Raw genomic sequence first — 23552 nt, 5'->3', positions numbered from 1 at the left:
CACACACGCACACGTGCACACACACACATTCACTGTCTGTATTTCTGAACCTCCTCATTAGACATCATCAGAGTAATCATCACCTCAATCTTGTTCTTTTTCTAGTGGACACAAACACATTTTACCTCCAGAACAAATGAGTTTTAAATGACACCTAGTCTCATTCATTTAGAGTAGGTGTCACTGGTAAATGTGACACCTACTCTATGTAGGACTTTAAGTTTTTTATGTATTTTCTTTGGTATTCTGTGTAACACAATACTTCGCATTGATATATTGTATAAAACATCTGTAAAGTACATTTGTGGTTGTAGAGGAGGAAAATTGAGGAGGAATGAATGGTTTTTAAATCACTGTTTAAACATTTTGTGAAAATCAGATTTACAATCCCGAGTTAAGGGTTTCTTTCTTTTTTTGCCTTTATTTTCAACCCTGATCTTATTGGAAGGAACACTTTTACCTGAGTTTCTAGAAGATTAACCTGAAAGTCAAGACATACTGGTATTTGTATCAGAAAAGCAAGTAATTTTCTTACTTCAGGTAATTTATTTGTATTGTTTATATATATATATATATATAGATATAGATTAGCATTAATTGACATTCAATGTTTATCTAGTGAAAATAACCTAAATTATTCTCTGTAATGTTTTGAAATTTATTTTAGGTTCACAAATTTTAAAAATGGCTGAAAGTGTTTAAACTTCTTAAAAAGTTCTGCCTCCTGGTGCTAAATTATTATAATTCTGATCACTGTTCATACAAGCGTGTCTGCTCCGCTTTGTCTAACAAGGACCTGCATTGATTGCAAAGTGATATCATGATCATGTGGGTTAAACTCTTTACTTTTTTCCTTTGCAGTGTTCTCCTCCAGAGGGATTACAGTTTTCTGAGGGACATCAACATCTGGGAGCCCTTGGTCATCGTTGGAGTTTATTCCTCTACGATCTCTGCCTCAATGAGCAATCTCATCGGAGCCTCTCGCATCCTGTATGCCTTGGCGAAGGATGACTTATTCGGTGGGTAAAGCGACAAAGCTTTGCAGTGGAGCAAATGCTCTTTATCACGCTGATGCCATTTTGAAGCTTTAGCATTAGAAGCTCCTGAGTTTTTGAAAGGGCGATGAGAGAGCCGTTTACAGCAAAAGCTCCAGCCTACAAAGCGATCCGGATATCTCAGGACAGCGAGGAGAAGTACGTGGTATTTCTGATGGAAGTGTAATTTACCGCCATTTAAAAGTTTAAACACAAACTCTGTCTCTGTGAAAGTCACTGGTATATCAAGCTTATGGAGCACGTGTGATTTCCATTACTTCTCTGTGTGAGTCCGTCCTGCCTGCTGTTTTTTCATTATTAACAACTGTGAGCGCCATCCTTCTCCTCTCTTTTACTACACTGCTCAAAAAAATAAAGGGAACACTCAAATAACACATCCTAGATCTGAATGAATGAAATATTCTCATTGAATACTTTGTTCTGTACAAAGTTGAATGTGCTGACAACAAAATCACACAAAAATCATCAATGGAAATCAAATTTATTAACCAATGGAGGCCTGGATTTGGAGCCACACACAAAATTAAAGTGAAATGTTCCCTTTATTTTTTTGAGCAGTATATTTTTAAGCATAGTTTATTTGTCCCCCTGTTTCCACCTGCATGTACTCAAGCGCCGGTGTGTGCTTTAGGGGAGATAAAGGAATTTATTAGCACACGTTTGTCTGCAGAGTGATCAAAAGAAGCAGCTGATTCAGGCTTGCCTGCACTCCAACAGCCAAAGGGTTAACATAAATCAAATGAATTAGTTTAATTAGAAGTTGGCAACTGTGGAACCACACAAGTTGAGGAGGAACAGCAGATATTTGTGACTGTGACCACAGCGGTTGTCCGTTTGTGTGTGTTCTTGTTGTCATTCATGCATGCAGCTCGGTGCTTAACCTTGCCACTGTCCTATGCGGACTGACTGATGGACGTGTCACTTTCCCAACACGTACACTCTGGAGTTTTCTTCCCACACATCTCAGTCTCTTTCTTCTCTGCAACTTGCTAATCTCCAACTCCTTCAGCGCCGTCCTGCCTCTCTCCACCCTTCGCCCTCCTCCCACAACTGCATTGATTTGACTTAAAAGTCTCACTGATTTAATTCAGCTTCTTTATCAGGTGTGAAATTTACTCCGAAACGTAGATTTCTCTCCGTCTCCCGCCACTTCATTCTACCTCCATACGGGGCTGTGCGTATGGAGGTAGTCTGTCAGTCAGTCGTGGGTCAGTCAGTCACCTCTTAAGTCAGAATGTGACGGCCGTAAGAGAAAGTTGTCTGAGGTATGACAAGTATGTGGGAGCGCTGTCTTCCAGGAAACCAAGTGGCCGTGAGTTATTAAATAAAGTGACTCATCGGCTCAGTTTATCTCTCTCACCATCTCTGCCGCCTACTCCAGCTCTCTGTTTTTAGACCAGACATGGAGTTAATTACAGAAATATGTTTAAATGTCAGGGTTATTAAAGCTTGCCACTCCTAATCTAAATACTGATGTACACTGGTGATCTTGTACATAAAAATTGCCAGGCCACTTTATTAGATACAGCTTGCTAGCGCAGGTGTTTGACCTTGTTTCACCATCAGAAGTGCCTTAATGCTTCTGAAACATTACAGCAATCCGCAGGTCTGGTATCCAAAACTTTCCCCAGAGTTTCAGGCTGATATGGTTACATCACCCGGTTACTGCAGGTTCTTTGGTTGCACATTCATCATGCAAACATCCTGTTCCATACATCCAGTTAGTTTGTTTGGTGTGTATGTGTAAAAGATATGAGTACAATTAACAAATTAAACAAAATTACTTTGAGACAGTTCAATGTTCCACACCATTAGACACCACCAGTCTGTACCACTGATTCAAGACGTTATCTAGGCTTGCATGTTGATAATGATGAATTCTGGCCAATCCATCTCAACGTCGCAGCTCAACAGACAATATTTTTCTAAGTGGTTATTGTGAACAGTAGCAACAGCTTCCTGCCGTTATCTGACAGATAAATGTCGCACTTTACTTAAGAGTGACAAAACCTGAAGTTCCTCAAAGTGGCCCTCATTTCTTCAAATACAGACCTTCATGTAAGAAGTAGTTTATGGACATTTTGGGACTTTTATTAATAATCTAACCCTGCTTTGGTTAAGATTAAATTTTCCCCAAACTGATGAACACATCTGAGAATTATGGTGAGTTTCATTTAGCTGGTGGTAGTTTTTTTTTTCTTCCTTTTTGTATCTTGTTTAACCGCTAATATTATTACACCTCCCCACTACAGACATGTAGCATTGAATATTTTACATCTGACGACATTCAGAAAACTGAAAATCTCCCCTTGAAATTTGAATAATTTTTGGGGTGCACTTAATACGTACTTTATCTGTTTGGCTTCATTGTTGTTGGATAAGCAATGTGAAGTTTTTAGTATTAAAATACTCTAACTTGGCAGAAAGTTCACTTGTATTCCACTAATGTGGTTTCTTATGAACATTTGAAGTTTGTCAATGGATGTTTTTTTTTTCCCTCTGAGAACTTTCTTATAACCTCTTAAATATGTCACTTATTCCTACAGGTAAGGTGCTGTGTCTAGCTAAGAAGACGTCCCGCAGTGGCAACCCCTGGATCGCTGTGCTCATGTCCTGGTTCTTGGTCCAGGTTAGTAGACATATACCAGTTCAAAACAAGACATTTTAAGACTTTTAGAAGCAAAGAAACATTTCTTTGTGTGGACCTTGCGAGAATGTTCAATGACAGTAAGTGTATTTTTGAAACACAGTAACAGTTTGGGAAAAATGTGTCAGTTATTTAATGTATGAAACAAAGATTTTGCATCAAAGAATCATTTTGTTGTGAGTTAGCTGACAAATCCTTTGAATCCCAAACACAACCAAGCTTTGAAACAACTAAACTGTTCCTTTAAAGATGGCCCTTAAAGTAATCAGTAAAACAAAAAGATACAGCAGAAAGTCAAGGAAATCTGTGTCGTATTGTTGATGTTCATTTAAAAGCATTTCATAATAAGTAAGATTATATGTAGCTTTTAAAAGTTCAAACTTCAATTATTTCTTTTGTGAAAACAGATTGAAAGCATAGAAAGCCAAAGAAATGAATACAGAAGCAGTTGCAGTCCAAGACTTTTATTAACATAGTTTGCTGAAGTCATTAAAATAAAGATAATTCCTGCTGAGCTCTGAAAGCAGCAGAGTTCAGAGAAACGCGAAGCTTCAAATAAGCGTCTTTTATTTCTGGCGAATAAATGAAAGGTAGCCAGGATAGAGTGTGAAAATCAGCCCAAACTCCTGTTGTTTGTAGCGTGAAGTCTTGTCAGAAGGTTTTCAGCACTGGAGATCAGAGACCCTCTCTTCTTACAGACCAAGCCTTTTGCTTCAGATTGGACAACAGTTGAACAGTAGCAGTTTTATTTCTGTATTCGCTCCTGTAATGTAGTTTCATACATTTTGTAGACCTGATTAACCTTAGGTTTAGTTTTTGTTCTATTATGTCTTTTGAATAGTCATTGGAGAAGTTATTAGCTGTAAGTGGCCACACCGAATTATTGTGTTGTTTCTTTAGCGTAGTTCATAGTTTGGTTCAAATGTTTCATAAATCTGAACTCACAATTTCAACCACAAATTTAGTTTGTGTAAAATTTTGATTTTGATATTGGACTGTTTACAAATGGTCCAACCTTGTAATCCGATTGCAAAATATGGTGAGTCTCACTAAATTACAGAAACATTTCCCTTTACGTTTACGATTTAAAGTCTCGACTTCTTTGACAGATAATAACCAAGTGCAATTTTGGCTCCATGTGTTGCAGTTCTGATGGGAAGTCGGTTGTTGTACTTAAACAATCAACGCCCTGATGAGTAATAAAGCTTATGGATCGAAATTTATCTGTTTAAAAATCCATTTTCTGAAACTGGCTTAAAATAAATTATAATTGGAAACATTTTTTATTTCAATATTCACTACCAATTTCTTGATCATATATATGGCATTAAAATGTGGATTTATAGTAGTTTGTGCTGACCAATCATGAGCTGCAGAAAGACGTAGTAGCTGGGTAACCTAGAAGTAAAAGAACTTGTTAATTTTCCAGAGCTGAATAACCCTAGTTTAGGTTGTAAAATGTTATTCTTGTAAAATGTTATTCTTATTGCTGATGTCATTAAATAATTATAGGCATTATTTATTTATTTTTTTATTATTACACAGGTCTTAAATTGTAATCGTAATGGTCCTGAAAGCCCCTATAAAGTCTTGCATTTAACCCAGTGAAACTTGCAGTAGGCAAACCTTGCCAATATCATGAAATAGCAAGCTGGAGATAAAGTTTCATAACTTAAACACAAATCGCTGTGCAAACTCAGGAATATTATTAGAGCACATTTGAAAGGAACAGCTGGAACACCTTGTGGTGGTGGTCATATATCACATGTTAAAAGTGGGGGGGGGGAAGTCAATTTGAACTGAGGAGGAAAATATTGGCAAAGGACAGGAGGGTAAGGATAGAGATGAAGAGGAGGCGGAGGATCATACGGGCAAATAGCCCTGACTAAACCATTATTATCAGAGGTGAGTGTTAGAGGCTGAATGGCTTGTCATTATTGGCACCCTCTCTTTTTCTCACTGTCTGTGGCCCTCTTATCCTCTTCTCCTCAACCCTCGCCACTCTCTAGAAGCCGAGGAGAAGCAATTAGATGGAAATCGTTAGCTGCGTCGTTGCCGCCATCAGAGATCATTTGCTCTCGTCCTCTTTCTCTCTGTGTCTTCCTCCACCATAAGGATGATTAACTGATGACAAAAGTCTGATTGTAATCTGGCTTTGAACACTTGGACAATGCAGAATTGGAAAGAAAGAGGAGCGCGCCTTCTGTTATTATAGTTCTCATAAAAAAAATAAAAAAAACGTGGGGAAAAAAAAGTAGGACAAAAGAAAAATGAGACGTACAAGAAGAGATTAGAGAGGATAAGGTTGTTTTTGTTTAGACCCTTCTTGACTGCACAATATTGGATTTGCAGTATTGCATTTAAAGAAGTCTGTTCTTGTAACATTTTGTTAATCCCAGCTAGCCGTTTTGTCATGCCCAGAAAAAATGTAATTCTGTGTCAAAACTTGATAGATAAAAACAGAGAAACCGCTGCGCTGCTGATAAATGATCTACACAACAATGCACGAGGTTCATGGAAATTTGCCCCTACTTATTTGCAGCCGTATGTAAATGACTTTCCTCTCACAGCTCCTCTAACTTCATGTAAATTCAAGTCGTCTTCACTGATCCACTCATTCCCCGCTGCTCCTCATGGGTCAAGGATGCAATAACAAGGAGCTAAGAAAAGCACTCCTCCTTTCTAACCTCTTCTCCACCTCAGCGTTGAGGTCCCGGAATCACACTCAGACTGTGCTTAAGTGAATTCTGAGTGTGATCTCCACCCAGTTGGACACGCTGCTAACTGTTTCTCAGGGATGTGTTCTCATTAGATGTCTGAACCGTGTCGCTAGTGGCCATGACTCGCTCTCGCTCCGACTCGATCCAGATCACCACAGACAATAGTTACAAAGGACTTTAACTCATATCTCTACTTACCATATTTCAACTGTATACATATGTTCCTAATATATAATCAAAAAGTAAAAAAAAAAAAAACACAACAAAAAACATATTGATACAACCTTAGCAAAATAAGAACAGAGCCATTTCACCTTCAGAATACACTGGTCAGCAAAACCTTTAAACTCGGGGAAAATGCACAGACATTTATATTTTTGCAGCTAGATTGTGACCAGTTGAGCTTGAAAATAAACTGGAAGCGACAGAAAGGAGAGCAGGAAAATGATTGAAAATGACATTAGGACTCAAACCGACTATTTGTCATCCAATCACGTTTGTGCCAGACCCAACAAATCAGAACTAAAAGATTGAAAGGAAGAAAAAAAAAAAAAAAAAAAAGGACTCGGCTCTGATTAGTCCCACCGTCCTGGTTGATTACTTCAAAAATCAATGTAAGCATGGTTGACGCGAATTTTCCCAAATAGCACTGTGGGAACTAAAATTTTGTGCAAACATAGATTCTAGATCATAAAAACATGCAGGGTGGTAGAAAAGTGTAAGTAGTCGAGAAAAAGCTTCCTGATCATAAAAACATCTCCAGTGGGAACTCCTGGTCATGACAGTAACATTGGAAGCCATAAAGACTGTCTACGTAAAATAATTTCTTCTGATTGGAGACTAAAACTTTCTTCCAACTCTAAAGATCTCTTCTCTGGCTGTCTGCTTACAGTCCAGACAGCCAGGTTTGGAGAGATGAAACCCCAATTGAAGTTGAGACATTGTGTAAAACATAAATAAAAACAGAATACAATTAGTTGCCACATTTTCTAAGCAAACAAAAAAAAAGTTAGATATTTAGCATATCCTTTGTTCAGTTGAGAGTTGCATGTTATGTATAGTGTCTTTTGATTTCATCAAGGGGAACAAATTCAAAGTGTTTACTGTCCCGTTTGGCTACCAACATAGTTTATTTGCTCTGTTAATAATAAGCAGCACCTTTACATTTTGGGGTCTGTTGATTGGCCGCTTTATTCAAGTACTCGGTTAAAAGGTGTGTGTTATTCTTGTCACATTTTGGTAACCTTAATAACTTTAAAAAAAACATACATTTAAAGCTGATTTAGAATCCTTGTTTAATGTAAAAAACAATGCTTGTAGTCACTGGAGCAGTGCTACAAAAAACAAACTCCAAAAGGAGGCCCACAGGAGGAACAGGCAACCTCCAACTTTTCTGTTGTTAGACCAACTACTAGAAGCTCTTACTGCCCAGGCTCATGCCAATCAATTAAAACTCAAGCTGGTGAATAAATATTTACTTAGGCTTTTGCCAGAAGGTTGTTTTACACCCTTATTTGCAGCTTAGTCACTCATTACTGCAATATTTTAGGTATTAAAACATTAACATTAAAGCTGCTGTTGATTTTATTTTTGATCATATGCTCCAACAGCGGAACCGTGAGTTGTTGAAATGTGTATGATGGCTGCCCAAACTGTTTCACATGAGCTTTTCTGACCAGTTTCTTCTCATTTTGTTGCATTTAAAATGTTTGAGCACAGATGTACTTTAGTGAAATGCACGACTGTTTGTGCGTGTTGCTTTCCATTAAAATATCCCTCAGATCGGCAAGCTTAAATAATTCCTACAGTGATTTATCCTGCTCACGCGCACATTTGCACACCTCACAGCCGGTGTACAGTCACAGCAGTCGTCTCTGCTAGGCTGTGTTTAAGTTAATGGCTAATTAATGCTCTGGTGGAGCAGGCTCCCAGGGGAGTACTGGAGAAACACCCACTAACTTTGACAGCCAGAGGTCAGGATGCTCTCTTGCCCACTTTCTCATTTTCATTTTTCTTTCCGTCTCCTTTCCCTCACATGTTTCCCCCCTCTTCTCTACTCGCTCCTCCTGCTGCTCATCCCAAGACAGTTTCTCCCTTTTTCTAACCACCTGTCAATGTGACATTAATCTCAACTTCCTGTCATTATCAATCCTCCGTTCTCTCCTTTTCTTTTTTACCTCAGCGTCATAGTTACAAAGTTAGTCTTCGGCATGCTGGTGGCTTCCTCTCCACTCTGTAAACACCAACAACATGCCCTTGAGCTCAGAGAAATATGCTCCCACTCAGTGGAGCTTCTTAACAGCCAGTCATAAAACACATGATAATTGGAGAGAAAGCTTCTGCTCCGTGTGTACACAGTGCAGCAGTTATCGTTCTGTTCTGTGGGATCAGCCTCTGCAGCTTGTATGCAGATAAAGAAAGCACACTTTATTACGGAAAGCCCACAGAGCTCAGTACAGTCGACCTCCCGCTGAGATTTACACACCACCAGGGTGGCTCGTCATGATGGAAAATGTCCCGTTTGTTAAATTTGAACGTGTTAATGCCAGAGCCAGAAATGCAGCTCAATGTTTGTAATGAGTTTCAATCGCACAGTGAACACACTAAATTACTTTGATGGGTCTACCTGATTTTATGCTAATGAAAATTGTCCAAATTTCTGAGTACGGCATTAAACCTAGAGTGCCTGCGAATAATTGACTCGAGCTGACGTTCCGTTTTTGTTTACTCTTTAGATCCTGTTGTGCTTTAGTTTCAATCATTCAGTCAAACTTAATTTATTCAGCACTTTCAAAAACAAAAAACATGCAATTACCAGCAATTAACAACACACAGAAAATGAGAGAGGAATCCAGAGGCTAATAGGCAGCGATGAAAATGTTAGTCCGATAAACTAGAATTAAATGTTTTTGAATCACATGCAATCTAAACTCCAACAAAATCACAGTAAAATATTAGAGCTTAAACTAAAGAGAGATTTTGCTGTTAATTACTTGCGTGTGGATTATGTTAACTTTGAAGGCTCAATACTGTGACGTCAGTGTTATAAAATACAGTTATAAAAACAAAACCAAGATAAATAAAAACAAAGCACATGCCTGGAGGCTTGGCATTTGACGGAATAACTTTGTTATTCCTTAATACTTATGTTTGTTGTTTGGATTTAAGGCATGTTTTTTTTTATCAGGAGGAAATGTGTGTTTATGTGTGTGTGTGTGTGTGTGTGTGTGTGCGTGTGTGCGTGTGTGTGTGCGCGCGCGCGTGCGTGCGTGCGTGCGTGCATAGCTTACCAGTCCAGCTGGGATCTAGGAGTAAGGACAGAATACAGGACTTGGAAGGAGTAGAAAAAAATAATTCAGTTGTTGTGTTTTGAAACATTTCAGCTGTTGAAGGTTCTGGGAAACTTTCAGAGTAGTTTGGTGGTAAGCGAACCAAGATCTTCATCAGCTGAGGAACGGACTGGTTGAGAATTCTACACACACATGAAGCAGACAGGATTTAGATAAAACACATAAATAAATACTCCCCCCTCCGTATGGGGGTTCTGAGAGATTTTTGTGGCTATGAAACTTGTGTTCAAAGGAGGTGTGCTACATGTATTTTTGTTATTTGCCACTTTTCACTCCCATCAGGCACACCCATTTTCCCTTGCTAATGACCCCATCAATCTTTTTAATTTAGTGGTAGAACCCAATTGTTTTTGGGTCAAATGTAAAGGACAGCTGTCCTTGAAAAATATAGACTGCTTAACCTCACATCCTGTGGTATAACACTGAGAAACTAAAGTGTCTCCAAGTTACCGTTTTAATTATAGCTGAAACTCTACAGTTAAGCAAAAAATGTACAAAAAAATAAAAAATAAATCAGAGTTTAAATCTGCATGGCTATCTGCATGACATCTTCGCATATTCTAATGATACATCCCCTGCAATTTTATCCATCGTAGGAAATGGAGATCTTTTATACCTTGTAAAATTAGATTAAAATGAGCTGGCATTATTCATTCAAAAATCTAAATTATCAAACGTTTTTAATGTATTCAGTGGTTGTGCATGGTGTTTCCCATTGTTTTTGAAAGTCCTGAATCTTTATTAACTGATTTTAATGATTACTTGGCTAAGGGGGGTTTGTAAGAACCACAGGGTGCAGTGGCTCCACTGAGGAACCAACTGGTTAAGTTGTCTGTGGTTTTTATTTGTAGATCTAATTAGAAATGTCTCGTAAAGTATTTTCATATAAAAATAACCCCAAGTTTTCTCTGAGTGATTTATAGTTGAATTCTGGTTTATATTTCTCTTCTTACACTGAGCTTATTGGCCTAGTCTTGAATTGTGACTCTTCATGTACATTTGTTGTCCAGATCTGAAAGCTGCATTTTGAATTTGCATTTGATTGGGCTTCATAAACTCTTTGCGAATGTTACAAACATTTATTCAGCAACTCTATTTTCTTTTTAAACTGTATTTACTATACTTACAATTTAGTAAATTACCAACATCTCACAAGAATTACATCTGGCTTAAACTAGGTTTTACTCTTTTCTTTGTACTTCTGGAGTAGCTAAGGATAAATTGTGCTTAGCTATGTTCACACATTTTGATATCAGTGGACATGGCAGGGAGCAGTACTCATATCATGGTCATCTTCAGAACAAAGCTTCTGCACCTCCAGTCTTATGCAGCAAGTCTCATTAGATGTACAACTCTCCCTCCAAATGAGCTGCTTTGAATTTAAATAACAAGGGACCAAACTTGGCTGTGCTGTCACGCAGCTGTCACAGCTAACATGGCTGAGTTCATGTAGCCCAGCAGCAGCTTAGATACCATCTTAATTAAAAGTGAACCTTTGCCTCAATCAGTTGGTTCCTCAGTGGAGCCACTGCACCCTGTGGTTCTTACAAGCCCCCCAACCCCTGCGAAATGCAATAACATGCATTTTTAAAAGTGTGTTACTCCTGACACGATGTATGCCTGATGTGATGACCAAAATTAACCAAGGTGTAACCAGGTGATTATAAGTAGTTTTAACTCTATCAAACATTTGGTTTTCTGTAATGTGCTCTTTCAAGAAATTTTGCTCTGGCTGAAAAGGGTTTAATTAGGAGTCTTTTTGTAACCCTTCTTTGTTCGTCTCGGGTCCAGTAGGTTGACATCGCGGTAGACACATTCAGGTTCACTGTATTTATTCTAACAAACAGGAAATCGAGTTGGTGGTTAACATCAATCCAGCAGCTTCTGCCCCTACACATTAAATAAAAATAAAAATAAATAGCCCCAAACAAACTACTAAGCAATAGCTCCCAGTGAGCAGTTATCAGCAGTCAGTAGCAGTTAGCATCATTTAACATTTGTAAAATTAAACATAGCTAAAATGGATAACATTAATAACAGTTAAAAACATATACAAAACATAGCAAAATTACTCGTAAAACACTGTATCGTGAAGCACTGCATTCTATCAAATTTTGTTCTAAAATATATGTTAAAATTTAATACCAGCTCCTTTCTTTGTAGTGGGTAGCTGTCAGTTACTTGTTACTATGGTAACCACCAACTGACAAGTGCAACATAACTGAACTTTAAACACCAATAATGTCTGAAGAAACAACTTGTTGATTAAACAGAATAAATTTATTTTAAGCTTGATCCCAATTTTCCTTTAAGAACTGCAATAAAATACATAGCAACAGCTGTTTGTTTTATTAGCCTCTCTGCTGCAAGTTATCATTAATTATTTTTTAGTAGATATAATGGCCAACGCACAGCAGTCACTGTAAAACATTTTTATTTTAAAATAAGGATAAATGATTTGATGATGACATCTTAAATGTCATCATTTAAGATGACATTTAAATGATGTCATCTTAAATGACATCATTTAAAATGTCATTAAATAAATTATATCTATTAATAATAGATATAATAATATATCTATTATTATATCTAATAATAGATATTATTAGATGTTAATATATCTAATAACAATATATTAGATGTTATTGTCATCTAATATTGATGATTAGCACAGCTGGCATTACTAAAAAAAAATCTTCCAGTTTGTTGGAGAAGAGACACATGAAGTAGATCCTTACTTTAACCAATATCTGAAACAGAGCAGCTCTACTGTTCTTGGTAAAACCTTTCTTGCATACTGAAGGTCTTGCTCTTTCTCGCTGTCCTTCAGCCTGAAATATTAGCAATCTGATGCTGAATATGGCTAACTTCAAGCCTTTTCAATAAGTAACATCAATATCAATTACACCAAATGTGGTGTTATGAGCACGGCTTGTTAGAATATTTGTTTAGCATGTTCACTGATCTGAAATAATATTTGCTTTTAAGTTTCTTACCAGCAACTGATGGATCAAAGAGTTCAAGTTAAACATCAACTGCTTCCAGTCACAATGCCTTTTATTAGCACATCTGATTATCAATGTTTTGCTAAAATAAATTGGGGTCCAATAATTCATTTTTGGACCCTGATTTAGAGGAACATCAGTGGTAGTTAGTGCATGTAGCTCTTGTTTACTGTATCCTTTTAGTAATGAAGCACTAGATTTAATTGATCTGTTTTTCTGAGGGCATGTGTTTATAAAACTGCTAAAAAAAATTCACATTTCTTATTTTATTTGGTCAAAGTAAAAAAAAAAAAAGAAGCATTTCAATAAATATTCAGAGGTAAATTTTAGCATGCTTTTAAACATCCTTCAAAGTGATTAACATAATGACTTTTTCACTCCAGTCCCACATAAAATTTAACGCCAAATGTTTGTATTTTATTTTAACATGGAAATGATGTTTCTGTTCCTGAATGTTAATCCTCCCTTCCTGATTTTTCCCTCCAATGTTGTTTTGTCCTTCCTTTCTCTGTAGCTGGTGCTGTTTGCAGGAAAGCTCAACACCATCGCCAGCATTGTGACCATTTTCTTCCTACTGGTGTATGCCGCCGTGGACTTGGCTTGTCTCGCCCTGGAATGGGCTTCTGCACCTAATTTCAGGTACCCATACATAACAGGCAGACACCCCAATTTGTTTTTGTTTTTTTTTCTCATTCTCTGACATTTTATTTTATCTGTGTGTGGGAGAGGTTGTTTGCTTGCTGGATGCTGCTACAGTGATGGTATACTAATTAAAAAACATAAAACTGACCAGTGCTTACAGCCCAATGGAGAATAGGGACTAACAATAAACCGACTGAGGGTGAGGCCTGAGCTAGATGTGGGGGTAACGACGCGTGGCGATGCTCAGAGATTAAACTTTACAGTGTTTGTGTGTACAAGTGAATTCGTATTCCTTGGTCACTTGCAGTGATCCTGATTTATAAGAGCTCGCTGATAATATTCTCTTGCATCGCTCAGATTACCTGTGGACATGGTGGAGGTTTATGTGACTGGATGATATTACGGCACAGCCAGAGTTTGGAATTTGATTCACTACACACCTTTTTATGAGTCATTTCACATCTCCCTGTCAGCTGCTGATGTTGTTGTGCAGAAAATATCCTCCTCAATTCAGTAAGCATAAGGTTTATCCAGAGGCGGCTTCTTCTTGCAGGAAATATTTAAACCACTTGAGTTTTATTTGCAATGGAGGAATGAAATAGTATAAACATCACATGTTGCTTTATTGTTCTGACAGATTGCATCCAGTGCTGGTTTAAGAGTTAGATATTCTTCTGCGGCAATACTCAGAAATGAGTTGCAGTGCATGTTAACGACACTTAAGCTTCTGTTATCGCAGACACATCAGCAGGCTGCAGCTCAAATGATCTTCTTGAAATGGGGAGATGCTTAAAGGATCCTAAACAACACGAAGGACTACTTACTAAATACAAACATCTAGAATAGCAACAAGCTACATGAGTCATACTCAATAATAGTGACTATCAATTATTAATACCCGTGAAGAGATTTTCTGATCAAACTGTGGCGATTCTTGACAGAAATAATAATTTACCCATATAGAAAACATTACAACAAACATTCATTGTTTCTGTTTATGTATTTTCACATGTACTTTTTACTTACAACTTTAAAATGAGCATGTTATACTACAAAATGTTTCACACATGCTTAAATAAGCTTTTAATAAACTGAAAGAACTTACCATGTCAGTGAAAATTTTCAGATGACTCAGCTTCCAAGTGACGACTGTTAAGTTAAAAAATATGTGAGGTCAAGCATCTATTTAGTGTTATTTTATAAACTAATAGGTTTTATCCCAAAAATTACATAAAGCTTATTGATTCAATGTGCAGTAACATGTCACCACGTTTAGCTGATAGACCCTCCAACAGAGCCTTGATGTTATGATGTTATGATCTTCCCAACCAGAGGTATCATATGATCACAAATTGATTGGTCGTTAATTATTCAGTGGTATTGTGAACTTTTAGCACAATACTAATGTGCTAAAAGTATTATGGACCAACATGAACGCATGGTGTTCATGTTGGTCCATCTGGTCTGGAGCTCCATTTGTATCTTTACAGTTTTCAAGATGTTTATTTCTCTCATTATCTTCAGTTGCATCAACACCTTTTATGTTATCACCGTCTACAGAAGCTGTGTTCCCATTATAAATGCACAAAACTTTTTCAGGATTCTGCTAATGACAGAAAAAAAAACACAATTTCACAATTGTAGTTTTTCCATTAAATAAAAAAATGGAATTAAAATCCCACGTGAATAAGCTTGTTAAAATGATAAGTTATTAAAAATCATAGTGGCGAAGGATGTAAACACTTAAATCAGATATGTAAGATGTATGCCATCAGAGGAAATGTCGGTATCTTACTCAGACATTGATGTGGCAATATCCTTATACTTGGGAGTGACTACATATGCAGCTTTTTTGGGAAATTGTAGCTGCCAGTTTTACAAAAGAGTTATGAATACAGTACTTTTAAATAACAAGCTCAACTTTTTATGCTCTGAGACCTCTGGTGGAATTATCTGTGCAATGTCCAAGGAGGCAAATGCCTACAAATAGGAGCTTTGCTGCTGTATGTAAATTAGCCTGATGCAAAAACGTAATTCTATTGCAATTTTGCAAGACACACAAATTTGGATTGAACTGAAAAACTGTCATTCTAGTGCAATGGGCGTGTTTAGTTAGTAAGCAAATTTATTTTTGTAACTCTAATTTTAGTCAATGGAAACTCGACTAGTGGAATAAAGCCAACTTCTACAACTGATGGATCCATCCTGCTGATTTTGTGACCTTTTGCTTTTTAATTATTTTCTTCTTCTTTTTTTTAATTTTTTTTATGAACTTACCTGAAGGGAAAGACTCACCTGTAAGATGTTTCCAATGCCACCTCCTGGCTTAATTAACTTCTGAGAAAAAAGGATGCCAAATATACCCATTAACTAAGATAATATTTTTTGGATATGTTGTGTTTTTTTTTTTCTAAAGTAAACATTGCCACTTGGCCAATATAAAGAAGCTCATCACTTTTGATTAGTTATTGCAATATTCCTTTCAGAAGTCTGGTCCAAAACTGCTACACAATTTCTCCTGCAGTGTCTATTTTCTTAAAAGCTATTAAAAAAAAAAAAACGATCTGTTTTGCTCTCAGCTTCCAGGGCAAATGCTAAATGAAATAACCAACTTCTGAAGATATTTCTTTAAACCATGTTGAACATGAAAATTGAATAGATTTTTGTGTCTCTGTCTTCCACTGTGCTTTATTACTTGTGTGTCTGTGTGCCTGCATACTAAAGGTGGTCATATTTACATTGCACAACTGTAGGAGCATCCAGTGGTGTAATGCAGCAGAACCAATTTTGTCTGGCTCTTTTGAATTATTTCATGATGAAATGGCAGTTCAGGTGCATTGTCAAAATTTTTTATTGGATTAGTGAAAGTACAGCCATGCCGGTTCTGCATGAATAAACTAGGCTGACAGTTCAGTAAATGCCTTATTCTGATGTATACCTCAAGCAGTGAAGCAGGGCTGGAGCATTGAATACGCACGAATGGCCTAATAACAATGGTTTCAGTCCTTACACTAACAAAATAACATGTCAGAATGACTGTCACTGAACAAAGAAATGACCTATAAATCTGGTCATATGTAATGGATGGTTCATGAGCCTAATTATTCTCATTGTCAGATTTCCACGTCTGGTAATATCAGCACAGGAGTCACTGGTCTGTCCTTTGAAGCTCATTATACATGGATTTTTGCTCATCATTGTCTAGGATTTAAACAGTTACCTCCCTTACTTTGCTCAAAAAGAATCCTATTCATCCACAGTCATGCTTTAGTCCCAATTGTAGAAGTTGTTTGTCACAAGTTTTTAAAAATCTTGGCTACTTTGGTGTGTGCTGGTTGTAAAACAGTAGTGCAAACTGTGGATTTTATTTTGTTAATCTTTTTTTTTCTCTTTTAACAATGCTTTTCACAACAAAAGAGAGACTGTACTGATTGCTGTCATCATCTGTATCAAGTAATCTGTTCTGACTGCTGTACTTAGCATTTTATTCATGAAATTTCCCATAGAAGCCAAATAATATTTTAATTGTTCATTTTTAAATGCGTTTGTGTTTATGACACTTTCTTTCTATCTTCCTTTATGTTCTAATAGAAAAAATTTTCTTGTATGAATTATAAATTCCTACAACACTTCATAAACATCATGGATAATACAAAACTAAAAGGTCAAAAAAGTGTTTAAAAGAAGCGGCACTTGGAGGCCAGAATTGGGGCCACCAGAGGGGCCCCCCAAGTAAAATGTATGTTCTGAATCTGTAAAGGTAATGAAAAAAGGACATTTATTATTAACTGTGATTTTGTACAGTTAGTCAAGCTACACCCCTTATCTATGTATTCACATTTAATAATCTATTAAGAATTGATCGAATGTTGAGGAAGAATATTGTACACTTTATTTTGGAACAAAATCAGCGATCATTTTGAGGAGCATACTATTAAAAGTTACACTGCAAAAAGAGCAACAAGTAAATAAAAGCATTATTTATACTAGTCTGCTTTCTCTCTCAAGGTTACAACACTAGTGAGTTTGAGTTATTGGGGGTGAATGTTGCTGTGGTGTAAATCTATTTAAGTAGTCGGTATGACTTAAAAAGTACTATATATTCATTCAATTTGCCCTTTACTCTTTTTATATAGCTCTACAGTTCAGTATTTAAGGTATTTTTAATGTGCATTCATCTTTTTTGCAAGTGAGTATACTGCTACTGGCTAAGTATTAGCTGTTAGCATCTGATTCTGAGTTTTCTATTGGTGCATGAATTTCAACTGCTTTTACTTCAACATTGCAGATTTTAAAATACAGTTTGAGATTTCTGCAACTTTTTTTTTTCCTTTGTAAAGCCCAGAAACGACATTTTCAATACTGTTCTGTCATTAGGACCTCCTCAGTATTAGTGCACAGTCGTGAAATGCGTTGTTTATTCTGTATTGAAGAGAAAACCTTCCCTGTTATCTACCCATCTTTATAAAAAACAAACACCCATGCATTTACACTTGAAATATTCGATTGGTTTTTCTGGGAAGTTCAAAGATTTTGCTTTAGTCTCCAAAGTTAGAGTAACTTCTGTTATCACAAACGATCAGAGCCAGACTGCCAGGAAATAATAATTTTCTCCAACAGAAGTTAGTATGAGTTTTCTCTCATACTAACTTTTAAGTTAGTATGAGAGAATAAAGCCTTCTAAGTTAGTATGAGAAGATAAAGCCAACATTTGCTTTGGTGCTTTGGATGTACAGAACTGTGTACTATCGGCTCAGGCCTCATTATCAGTATGTGACCGCTGGCAAAGCCTGACACAAAGTTAGCTCTCTAACTTTTTCTACTGTCCCCTCCCTGTTGGCCAGGGGCCCCGGGGCTCCCAGAGCCGATAAGAAGACTTGTTGTCTGGACGCCTGCCTATTTTGGGCCTTCTCCCCTGAGTTGTTAATTCAGTTAGTTCACTGTTGCTGTGCCACCAGACTAATTTTAATGCCAGTTGTTTGTGTTTATTGGTTTAATTTTTCTTTTTTTCTCCTCACATTTTTGGTGTGTGCTCTTTTCTCTCTGTTCTCTGTCTGGCGCTTTCCCACATCTCTTTCCAGGCGAAAAGAATTAAAAGCCATTTAGCGCTTTCTCTCCCCCTGAGAGCTGCTCTGTAATTAGCATAACTAATTTAGCAGAAATATTTCCCTTTCCCTTGAATTTGCTGCTGTGTAGGGGAGGGAAGAGGCTGAAATTATGATGTAGCGGAAAAGATGCCTGCTTGTTAAGTGTGTCTGTGTGTGTATGTGTGTTTCCAACAAGAGAGCGGTAACTTTGGAGAGTGTTTTGTCTGTCATCAGTCAAATTTTCTTTTTTTCCGAGAAGTGTGTGGTTGAACGTTCTCATCTTAAGAATGTTTGTATTTTTATCTTTTGGGAGTGTGTCTTGTGTACAGTGACTGGTATTGGCTGCATCTTTATCACTGGTGCTTCCAGCTACAGGAAGTGTTGCTCAGAGGGTGCTTTATGTCCTGCTTCTGTGGCCACTTGGAAAGCAGACTCAAACCCACTTGAATATTCACAATGAAAAACACAAATACACACTGTTTCACACAGTCACTGGCCAAGATTTAATACACAAGTGTCAGGATATTTGCTGAAACCAAAAAAAAAATAATAATAAAAAAAACAAATGCTGTGACCTTGAGACAGGCAAATAGCAATGTCTGAGAGAGACTTGACAAATTGAGAATAAATGTTCTTTATATAGCTTTACATATTCAGACCTGAAAAACATACCTGCTATCGTTTGTTGTTTTTAATTTTATTTATGGATTGTCTGGTTTTCAGTTTATTTATTAAAAATTGTATTAAAAACATATCTACATCAATGAGAAAAGCCAAACCACACAACTTCTTTGAATTTTAAATGTTTGTACCGCTAGATATTAATATAATTAGATTTGAATCGTATTTGTATTAATCTTCAGATTTAGACAGCGTTCATTCAGTGACGTAATTGGCCTTCGAAGTATGCAACCCCTGAATTTGGACACACTTTGTTTTCTATGTGCAGCAGCCATATTAGATGTTGAAATTTGGTTTGAGTGACTTCTGTGACAGAGATACTAGACCTATCTCTGACTTCAGTTGGCATTCTTGTTTCTTATTGTTTTATTTCAAACTGAAAACTCAAAATCCAACACTTTTAAACTGGACACAACTTTCATCCTGATTAAAGGGAGATTAGTTTTAAAGGTAATGGCTACAGAAATGGTTTCACTCATCTTCAAATACTGTCAGTCTCAACAAAAGGCCACTTTATAAAATCTGAAATACCCACATTTTGAGGTGAAATGGCTTTTTTTATTTTTCTCCCATCAATTGTCATTGATTACCTTTTTTCTCTTTTCTGGCTCACAAGAAACTGTGATTAATGCCATACCTGAAATTTCAAAATGACCATTAAACTGCTTCCTTTAATAATTTTTTTTTTTTCAGGTTTGGGTCCTTGACGGTTCATGAACCTTCAGGCTGTACTTTAATAAGTTGTACTGAGAAAAGCCCTCTGAAATTTAGTCATTAATAGGTTCACAACTTGAAATCTTAGCTAAACTTCCCCAGGCACTTTAAATACAACACTTGAGAGAATCTTTACTTTTGCCACATCCAAACTTGAAAGTAAACTCCAGCTTTAAGTCACACTCCCCTTCATACAACCTTAATGAGGAGAAATAGTTGTTATTTACCGGGTTGATCCAATATCAATTAAGTACAGATTTCTTAAGGTCGAATCGGTCTAAGCTGGTCCCTCCCTGATGTTAGAGGCAGCCTGACGTAATGTCTCACACACCCAGACCCCTCACTTATAGAATGTGGCATCTCCTGGCAGCCTTCCCCTGGATGTGTGTCTGTCCCCACTTTTCCTTCTGATATGACGTATTCCTTTGGCTGCAAGCTAGCTCTCCACTCTCCGTCTTAGCTGCTCCTCCTTTTTATATCTCCAAGGACTTGGTCTGTGGCAAGTTTTTTCGTCTAGGGTGATTTTGCTGTGTCAGCTAAGTGACATCAGTCGCTGGAGAGCAAGCAAGATGGGAGATGGGGAGGTGGCTAAGTGGAGCCCTTCTGATCAGCAGCAACAGTTCCTGCAGAGACTAAAAGGATGAGTGGGGGATGGTTGACCAGGTGGGCAGGCTTTTACTGTAATTAATTCCACTCTCAGATGGGACGGATAGGGGGAGATTGGAAAATGGTGGCCAACGCTTGTGTTAAGTGATCAAGTCAAGGGGAAATAAAAATAAAGTTTCAAGACTGTTGTTCAACAGCCAGAACAAAGAAGGATGGGCTAAAATTCCTGCCAAAGTGAAGCCCTGTATAAAGTTTTCCTTTATACATTCTAGAAATAGTTTTTTTAACAGGTACAATGTTAATGGAAAGTAAATAATGCCTTAGTGTTTCTCCCAGTGTTGCATATTCAGAAAGCATGAAATTCCAAGTTATGACTGAATATTGCAATAATGATGGGGATTGTGATTGTCCAACATTTTTATCACAACAATTAACCGTTGGCACTCTCTCTCTGAAATTTATTATCTTGTTTATTCTGATTCAAATCAATTGTGAGCCTAAATACAATTGAAAGTTCATCTGATTGGCCAAACACAATATTTGCAAGATGCGTTTGAATTCATGGACCCTGGAATATTATACTACTGAAAATGGCAAGCAGTCTTTTCCCATTTTCTTGTTGCTCATTTTTGTCTTTATTGAGAATTGATGTATTGTCCAGCTCATGTAGGTGAACTGTAAGGCAATCAAATGCCAGTCAATGTTTATAATTCTTATTGCATGTTAAATAAGACATACTATATAGGTAGAGAGAACTTTTTCTTTGCTGAACTTTTTCTGACATTGCCATTGTCCATTGCTGTCATCCTATGAAGGTTAATGTACAGCTAATTTAGGCTATTAATGAAACACACATGACCAAATTGTCTTCAGGACAATTAGGCCATGAGCCAAAAGCAGCACTTATTTGCTATTGGCCGTTTTTCCCCCAATCCTTAACATTTTGATTTACTGTCTTTAATTTCTGCTAAACACCAAATACAACTGAGCCCAAAGGAAATGCCAGTATTGTGCTATTGATTCATAAATCAGACTATTGGACAAAATTTATCAGCTTTCACTTCATAAGCAGGGATGTGGATGATTGATCAAGTAAACACATTTTATTTTGGTCTCATTTGTCACCAACCGAATTTGTCAGTAAATGTAATTATTCATCTTTGATTAATGGACAGTTGTGGCTGAATGTTGTTTACAAGATGTTGGACAGTAACCTGATGCTACAGCCTCATCTGGCATTGGGTATCTCAGTTGAGAAACTTTAACTACAACGTCCTTGAATGACCTTCTGTGATCACTGAACTTTATTGGTCAATTGAAGCATGACTTAAAAGGCCAGTGGACTCTCCTATGTTTTTTTGTTTTTTTATCATAAGGGAGGAACATCCTTTCTCATTAATCTTCTAAATTTTATAGACCAATACTTTATCACAATGTGTGTCTATCATAAAAGGTTTTCTGCATACGGTACTGAATTTTCTTTGCAATACTTTTTCAGTCCTTGTTCCGATATTTTAATCTGGACTTGCCTGGAATATGATGATGTTGGGGTACAATTACTGTCTGGTTTACAGAGGGAGTTTGTTTCAAGCCTATTACAAGAAATTACCTTTCACCATCTGTGAGCTTTCAAAATATCCATTTTCAGGTTTATAAATTCAGATCCACCCAGGTTTTCATTGGTCTCATCTGTCAATCCCTTCACGCTCCAACTATTTTAACATCTTTGTGTTCTCTCTTCTCTGCTGAGAGCTACGCATTGCTTCAGTTTCATGTTTATTGATTGTTCATTTTTGCCTCTTAGTTAAAAAAATGTGTATTGATCTGTGGAGGAAGCACCCACCATGTTTCAGTTGAGGTGTGTAATTAAAGCTCCTTCCATTTTTACGGCCGTTCGTCTACACGCCTTCAGGTGCTGCAGGGAAATTGGGGTCAATTACATGATTCAGTAAAAATGTTCAGTTTCCGTCCAATGTGTATCTCACACCTCCATCTAGAATGTGAGATCAACAGAGCTTTGTTTTCATAATTATAGGCTTCTGCACACAAACGCTAAGAAAGCTACAAGCAGTGGCTAATTATCTGCATCGCTTTGGGTTTAATTGATCTTGTCTTCGCATTAATGCCACATTTGTTTTGATCCTAAGTCAATAAAAAAGGAATCTAACCTCTTAGCGACCAAGATCATGAAGCTTAGGAAGAGCTGTGGGGGCTTGGCGTGATGTGGAGAAGAGTAGTGAAGCTGATCTGGGCCGTTTCATTGAGATATTAAACAAAATTGCAATTTCATGTTTCCGTAATATTATGCTGCCTGGGTAAAAGTTTTCTAAATGTGAAAAAAAATTTATTAATGGTAAATAATGATACAGCTACATTTCTGTAGGGTAAACTATGATGCTCCTTTTCTCATAGATATTTGCTCCCTTGTGTTGTTTGTACCTAATATTTTGGAGAGTTAAAAAAACAAATAAAATAATTTAAAATAAAACATCTGGCCATATTTCCAAGTTCTGAAACTGGTAACAAAATGTGTCTAAATATTGACAGTCTGGAGCCCACACAAGTTCCCCACTGATTTCCCTTATGTCCACATACAGCTATCAACTCTCATATATTACCTACACATTAAACTTGGCTTTAATGTGCATCGTGATGCATATCTGCAAAAATATTTAGTAATTAAACGACTGCATCCAAAAGATGTTGGTCATTTGTCCAACAGGTCTTTCACCCAACAGGACAGGCCGTGCTGTAAATTGTCTTGCTCCGGTCATCGACTGATGTTTTGGTGCACCTCTATTTAAGATGTCCCATTAAACGTCTACTTTATTTAATTAAAATGTTTTTTGTTTTTTGAGAAATTACTATATAAAGCACAAGGACAAAAGTTTGTTCCTGTAATTAAATCTCATTTACTAAGGGGAGCATATTAAAGTGCATTACAGCTGCCAAGTGATGTGACCAACACATTCTGGTTCACTTCTTATTCCTGTGTCTGAAACAAAAACAAGATGATTTGCTGAAATTTCATCCAAAACATAC

The 23552-nt window shown here is 37.0% G+C and overlaps 1 protein-coding gene across 1 annotated transcript in view; it reads left to right on the top strand.

The window, feature by feature from the left end:
* The first annotated feature begins 805 nt into the window (after window positions 1-805).
* The window catches only part of LOC103145239 (solute carrier family 12 member 9-like), a 34250-nt gene continuing 11503 nt past the window's right edge, over window positions 806-23552 (top strand). The window contains exons 1-3 of the mRNA XM_007562603.2: window positions 806-1019; window positions 3602-3684; window positions 13295-13419. Coding sequence (XP_007562665.1) covers window positions 821-1019; window positions 3602-3684; window positions 13295-13419 — 407 coding nt within the window. The 5' untranslated portion in view covers window positions 806-820. The remainder of the gene's footprint in view (window positions 1020-3601; window positions 3685-13294; window positions 13420-23552) is intronic.

This window comes from Poecilia formosa, unplaced genomic scaffold (genome assembly GCF_000485575.1).
Source record: "Poecilia formosa unplaced genomic scaffold, Poecilia_formosa-5.1.2 Scaffold138, whole genome shotgun sequence".
Taxonomy (NCBI): domain Eukaryota; kingdom Metazoa; phylum Chordata; class Actinopteri; order Cyprinodontiformes; family Poeciliidae; genus Poecilia; species Poecilia formosa.
The sequence above is the reverse complement of the archived record's forward strand: the minus strand, read 5'-3'. Positions and strand labels throughout refer to the sequence as shown.